This window comes from Palaemon carinicauda, chromosome 23 (genome assembly GCF_036898095.1).
Source record: "Palaemon carinicauda isolate YSFRI2023 chromosome 23, ASM3689809v2, whole genome shotgun sequence".
Taxonomy (NCBI): domain Eukaryota; kingdom Metazoa; phylum Arthropoda; class Malacostraca; order Decapoda; family Palaemonidae; genus Palaemon; species Palaemon carinicauda.
This window is the reverse complement of record NC_090747.1, coordinates 8,816,175-8,823,354: the sequence shown is the minus strand read 5'-3', so window position 1 is coordinate 8,823,354 and position 7,180 is coordinate 8,816,175. Positions and strand designations below refer to the sequence as shown.

Here is a 7,180-nt window from a genome sequence, read left to right as displayed (position 1 = left end):
AAGTGACGTCTCTCGCAGCCTCTTCTTTCAACTTTTCAAATGCTTCAATCATACGCTCATCCCATTTCAGTCTCATACTATTTCTCTTACCTGTCCACTCATTCAAAGGCTTCCCTATTCCCGAACAATCTCTGAAAAACTTCCGATCAAATTTAATCAACCCAAGAAAACCTCTCAACTCACGCACCATACGGGGACAGGGGAATTCTCTCACCTTACTCACAAACTTATCACTCTTCCTTATACCCAATTCACTCACCACATGCCCAAGAAATTCCACCTCCCCGGCCAACCATGTACACTTTTTAAGCTTAACTTTCACACCAACTTCTATCAACTGTTCTAATACTGTTTCAAGTAACTGCATATGTTCCTCATCAGACTCACTCACAATCAAAATATCATCTATAAAAACAGTCACCTTCTGTCGATCAAACCCAGCCAAAACAACATTCATCGCCCTCTGGAAGGCAGCAGGGGCATTAGCAAGGCCAAAACTTTATCTTCTAAACTGATAGTGACAGTTACTACTCGAAAATGCCGTAATGGGCCTGTTCCCCTCTGCCAGAGGCATCTGGTAATAGCCCCTAACTAAATCTAACTTTGTAAAAACTTTCATACCATGTATCTTATACACACAGTCAGACACTACATTCATCTGTAAATGTTCTTTAAAAGTTACTTCATTCACCTTCCTATAATCAATACACATACGTAAACTTCCATCCGGCTTTCTTACAGGTACAATAGGGGTATTCCAGGCACTCTCACTTCTTTCTATTACACCCATTTGCTCTAACTCCTGGCACTGCTCTTCTATTTCTCTGGCAATAGGCGGAGAAAAATGTCGGGGATGCTGATATATGGGGGTATCATTACTAAAACCTATCTTAAATTCAGTCAGCTTTGACCCCCCACAATCCTCGTAGCCATGACTCAAAACTCTCCGTCTATCCCATAGCATCCTATACAATTGTTCCCTTTCTCCCTCACTTATATTCCCATCTACATTCACAGTCCCAATCGTCATCCTGCTTTATCTTACGTGTCATAACATGTCTCAATTTAACATACCTTTCATCCTCTACATTGACCAACGTATACATACATCCCTTGCAATCACCCTCACGTATACCCTGTATTCTCTTCCTCCTTACAGTCGGCAACAAGCTCACATACATCTTCGGCTCCTGCAAATTCAAAATACCATCATACACATGCACACTTGTTTTCACTGAATTACTTGCTTCTGAACCTTCCACTACATATTCACAATTGTCAATATTGGCAATTCCCAGACTATTCGGCCATGCAACTTTTACACTGACCACCTCACTCGCCTCTCTTGACAATTCAACACCTTCTTCCGCTATTAACGGCAAACCTTTCCATACCTTCGTACATACACTACCATCTTCATTCAAATAAAATTCCCCACAAAATTTACACTTAACTTTCATCTCTATCATATTTACACTAGGATGTACAATCATACTACATTTATTCAAGAAGTTATTACATAACAACACATCATATTTGTCATTTACTCCATCAACCACATAAAAATCATCATCTTCCATCATCAGCCTCCCCAATTATAACATTTTTAATAACTTTCCTTGCACAGACATAATTAAATCACCGATACCTCTCACTTCACCTTTACACTCCCTAAATTCGCAAACATCCCTTACCTTATCGTACGCATTCCTAAACATTAAGTTAACACCACAACAGATATCAATCAAACCAACTAGCTCTATTCCATTAAGATTTACTTTTGCACTCATGCAGTCATAAGCTCTTTCGCCCATCACGTCTTCATGCAGTAAACCTTCACGAACATGCATCACATTCACTCCGCACACACTCGAGGACTCACCCAATTGAACCCTCTAACACTCTAGTTCCCGAACATCCTGGTTGACTTAATCACTTCTTCTTACATACCCTAGCTACATGCCCATCTGCACCACATTCAGTACACTTACCCTGCGGCTCCTTGCACATTCTAGCATAATGACCATCCTTACCAGAATTGCCGCAAATCACATTTGTACGATTACTCCGACATCCACTCGCAATGTGCCCAGTCATACCACACCGATAACATTTAACCCCTTTCTCTTTCTTACACACATCAATACGATGCCCTGTCTCTCCACACCCGAAACATACTCCTAACGCCCTTCTACACTCATTCTTTTTATGCCCTACTCTCTCACACTTATAGCACTTCTCTTCCCGGACACAACTACCTGACCTACCTCGCTGCACACTAGCACTCCTATCCCTCCAAAACTGATTCCCTTGCCTAAACCCTTCATTTATCCTTACAGGTATTCCCACATTACTCGCCCTAACACTCCTATCTACTACACTATCAGCTACCCTCATCGGTTCTCTCATAATAGCATCTCTAAAACTAAAAAATTCTAGCACACTTTCCTCCATTCCACTTCTTACACTCACAGATTTACTTTCTTCCATACATACATATACCAAAGGCACTTCCCCCAATTTTGGGGGGTAGCCGACAACAACAAGAAACAAAACAAAAAGGGGACCTCTACTCTCTACGTTCCTCCAGCCTAACCAGGGACTCAGCCGAGTTCAGCTGGTACTGCTAGGGTGCCACAGCCCAACCTCCCACATTTCCACCACAGATGAAGCTTCATACTGCTGAGTCCCCTACTGCTGCTACCTCCACGGTCATCTAAGGCACCGGAGGAAGCAGCAGGGCCTACCGGAACTGCGTCACAATCGCTCGCCATTCATTCCTATTTCTAGCACGCTCTCTTGCCTCTCTCACATCTATCCTCCTATCACCCAGAGCTTTCTTCACACCATCCATCCACCCAAACCTTGGCCTTCCTCTTGTACTTCTCCCATCAACTCTTGCATTCATCACCTTCTTTAGCAGACAGCCATTTTCCATTCTCTCAACATGGCCAAACCACCTCAACACATTCATATCCACTCTAGCCGCTAACTCATTTCTTACACCCGTTCTCACCCTCACCACTTCGTTCCTAACCCTATCTACTCGAGATACACCAGCCATACTCCTCAGACACTTCATCTCAAACACATTCAATTTCTGTCTCTCCATCACTTTCATTCCCCACAACTCCGATCCATACATCACAGTTGGTACAATCACTTTCTCATATAGAACTCTCTTTACATTCATGCCCAACCCTCTATTTTTTACTACTCCCTTAACTGCCCCCAACACTTTGCAACCTTCATTCACTCTCTGACGTACATCTGCTTCCACTCCACCATTTGCTGCAACAACACACCCCAAGTACTTAAACTGATCCACCTCCTCAAGTAACTCTCCATTCAACATGACATTCAACCTTGCACCACCTTCCCTTCTCGTACATCTCATAACCTTACTCTTACCCACATTAACTCTCAACTTCCTTCTCTCACACACCCTTCCAAATTCTGTCACTAGTCGGTCAAGCTTATCTTCTGTGTCTGCTACCAGTACAGTATCATCCGCAAACAACAACTGATTTACCTCCCATTCATGATCATTCTCGCCTACCAGTTTTAATCCTCGTCCAAGCACTCTAGCATTCACCTCTCTCACCACTCCATCAACATACAAGTTAAACAACCACGGCGACATCACACATCCCTGTCTCAGCCCCACTCTCACCGGAAACCAATCGCTCACCTCATTTCCTATTCTAACACATGCTTTACTACCTGTGTAGAAACTTTTCACTGCTTGCAACAACCTTCCACCAACTCCATATAACCTCATCACATTCCACATTGCTTCCCTATCAACTCTATCATATGCTTTCTCCAGATCCATAAACGCAACATATACCTCCTTACCTTTTGCTAAATATTTCTCGCATATCTGCCTAACTGTAAAAATCTGATTCATCCAACCCCTACCTCTTCTAAAACCACCCTGTACTTCCAAGATTGCATTCTCTGTTTTATCCTTAATCCTATTAATCAGTATTCTACCATACACTTTTCCAACTACACTCAACAAACTAATACCTCTTGAATTACAACACTCATGCACATCTCCCTTACCCTTATATAGTGGTACAATACATGCACAGACCCAATCTACTGGTACCATTGACAACACAAAACACACATTAAACAATCTCACCAACCCTTCAAGTACAGTCACACCCCTTTCCTTCAACATCTCAGCTTTCACACCATCCATACCCGATGCTTTTCCTACTCTCGTTTCATCTAGTGCTCTCCTCACTTCCTCTATTGTAATCTCTCTCTCATTCTCATCTCCCATCACTGGCACCTCAACACCTGGAACCGCAATTATATCTGCCTCCCTATCATCCTCAACATTCAGCAAACTTTCAAAATATTCCGCCCACCTTTTCCTTACCTCCTCTCCTTTTAACAACCTTCCATTTCCATCTTTCACTGTCTCTTCAATTCTTGCGCCGGCCTTCCTTACTCTCTTCACTTCTTTCCAAAACTTCTTCTTATTCTCTTCATATGACTGACCCAGTCCCTGACCCCACCTCAGGTCAGCTGCCCTCTTTGCCTCACGTACCTTGCGCTTTACTTCCACCTTTTTCTCTCTATATTTTTCATACTTCTCTATACTATTACTCTGCAGCCATTCTTCAAAAGCCCCCTTTTTCTCTTCCACTTTTACCTTCACTCCTTCATTCCACCATTCACTGCCCTTCCTCATGCTGCCTCCAACAACCTTCTTGCCACATACATCACTTGCAATCCCAACAAAATTTTCTTTTGCTAACTTCCACTCCTCCTCTAAATTACCAGTTTCTCTCACTCTCACCTCGTCATATGCCATTTTCAACCTTTCCTGATATTTACTTTTTACCCCCGGTTTTATTAGCTCTTCAACCCTCACTAGCTCCCTTTTACATCCACCTACTCTATTCCCCCACTCTTTTGCTACAACCAATTTTCCTTCCACCAAAAAATGATCAGACATACCGTTAGCCATACCCCTAAACACGTGCACGTCTTTCAATCTTCCAAACATTCTTTTAGTTATCAACACATAATCCATTAATGCCCTATCTACTACTCTTCCATTTGCCACTCTTACCCATGTATACTTATTTTTATCTTTCTTTTTAAAAAAGCTAGCACTTATTACCATCTCTTGTTCAACACACATATCTACCAGTCTCTCACCACTCTCATTTTCACCTGGTACGCCATATTTCCCAATGACACCTTCTACCTCTCCAGCACCCACTCTAGCATTTAAGTCACCCATAACAACTACATAATTCCTTCTACCCAGTCCTTTTACACATCTAGTTAATTCACTCCAGAACTCATTCCGCTCTTCTTCACTTTTCTCACTACCTGGCCCATACGCACTGACAAACGCCCAACATTCCCTACCCAACCTAACCCTTACCCACATTAACCTAGATGATATCTCCTTCCTTTCCACTACTTTACCTGTCATCCATTCACTCAACAATAAAGCCACACCCTCTCTCGCTCTTCCCCTTTCAATCCCAGACACTCTACCAGACATTTCACCAAACATCACTTCACCCTTTCCTTTCATCTTTGTCTCACACAAGGCCAATACATCCATCCTTCTACTTCTAAACATACTTCCAATCTCACATCTTTTACTCTCTATCGTACTACATCCACGCACATTCAAACACCCCAAAACTAGAGTGCGGGGAGCAGTCACTCTCCCCCCAGCTCCATCTCTTTGTTGCTGTCTCACAGGATACTTTTACAGGAGAGGGGGTTCCCAGCCCCCTCGTCCCGTCCCTTTTAGTCGCCTCTTACGACACGCAGGGATAACGTTGGCGCTATTCTAATTGTTTTATGCCCCCGCGGCCACAGGGGGCATACATCTATCTAATTCGTAATCCTCAGCTATCTCTGAAATATCATCCTATGTCAATCTTTCTTTCGTCCACCTTATCTTCTTCATTTCAAATTGATAAATTTACTCACATTCTCAGGTATGGTCGCCAAACACTTCCTCATTAACTCCTTATTCTCATTTATGCCTTCATCCCCATACTTCTTCCTAGCTAACGTTTCCAGCCTACATACATAAATTGATATAGCTTCTCCTGCATTCATCCGTGCCTCATCAAAATCATTCTTACGCTTATACATAACACTCCCTTTTATACGTTTTACTTGGTCAATTATTCTCTTTTTCACACTTTCCGAATCAACGTCACCTACACTCATTATCGCACCATACATCGTCAACAAATACCCAGTCAAATATTCTCCTAACTCCCTAGCCCAAACTCTCTTACTATCACCATACTTATCCTGACAATACCTCTCATACTCCTTGAAAAATTCATATACATCCCTACTACTATGATCATTGAACCTTTCGCACTGAAGTACCTCTCTCATAAACACAGTCTTACATACATCACGTTCATTCTCACTGCATTCATCACTGCTAACTTCCTTCTTGTTTCCTACTTCCTTGCTAGAATATAAGAAATCTAATTCCACACTCTTACTACTATCCTTGATTATATTCTTCCTAGCCCTTTTCTTACTCACCATTTTCACCCATTCATGATCATCCTCGCTCTCATCCTGACCTTTCTTCTTTTCCCGCTTCATATTATTTTTACCTTTCTTCTCATTGTTCCTATCACATTTCTGTTCATCCTTACTATGCCTAGTCCCTTTAACTTCACTACCACTATTACTATCACTATCACTTCCTTTACCATTATCACTTGCCTTAACCTTTTCTTCCACCAGCATCCCTTTACCTGTAGCAGAGGCCACTCCTCCGATTGCGCCTTCACCCATGAAAGTTTTCATCATTCTCATTACTTGCTCCATCATAGCTTCCACTCGTTCCTCATTCCCACGCATCCTTATCTCAACACCCTCTTCCACTCTCTCTAGAGTTCCCAGAATTTCCCTCAGTTTCCTATACATCTCCTCCTTCTCACACCTTAACCCCTTTTTCCTAGCAACCTCTCTTTCTCAACTATCAACTTCTGCTCCCGTTCTTTAACCAACTGCAATTCCTCCCTTAATACCTTGTTCTGATCTTCCGTTTTCTACAGTCTTAAATCTAATTTCATGACAGTATCAGTCATTCGTTTAAGAGTCCAGTTATCAATCCCACCTCGGCAGTCCATGCTCGGGCGCTAAAATTATGTGGCAGGAT

At 42.4% G+C, this 7,180-nt stretch overlaps 1 protein-coding gene across 1 annotated transcript; it reads right to left on the bottom strand.

Moving 5' to 3' along the window:
* Positions 1-5,842: 5,842 nt before the first annotated feature.
* Positions 5,843-6,879, bottom strand: LOC137617414 (uncharacterized). Its single transcript, XM_068347444.1, has 2 exons — positions 6,294-6,879; positions 5,843-5,901 (listed from the first exon to the last, which is right to left on the bottom strand). The coding sequence occupies exons 1-2, from the start codon at positions 6,877-6,879 to the stop codon at positions 5,843-5,845; spliced, it is 645 nt and encodes a 214-aa protein (XP_068203545.1).
* Positions 6,880-7,180: the final 301 nt, after the last annotated feature.

What these genes read in the sequence shown, in the direction of transcription:
- LOC137617414 (XM_068347444.1), bottom strand. Translation starts at nt 6,879, where the DNA reads ATGCGTGGGAATGAGGAACGAGTGGAAGCTATGATGGAGCAAGTAATG. An exon ending in TCAGGATAAGTATGGTGATA is followed by an intron (nt 5,902 to 6,293) that starts GTAAGAGAGTTT and finishes ATGATATTTCAG; the next exon opens with AGATAGCTGAGGATTACGAA.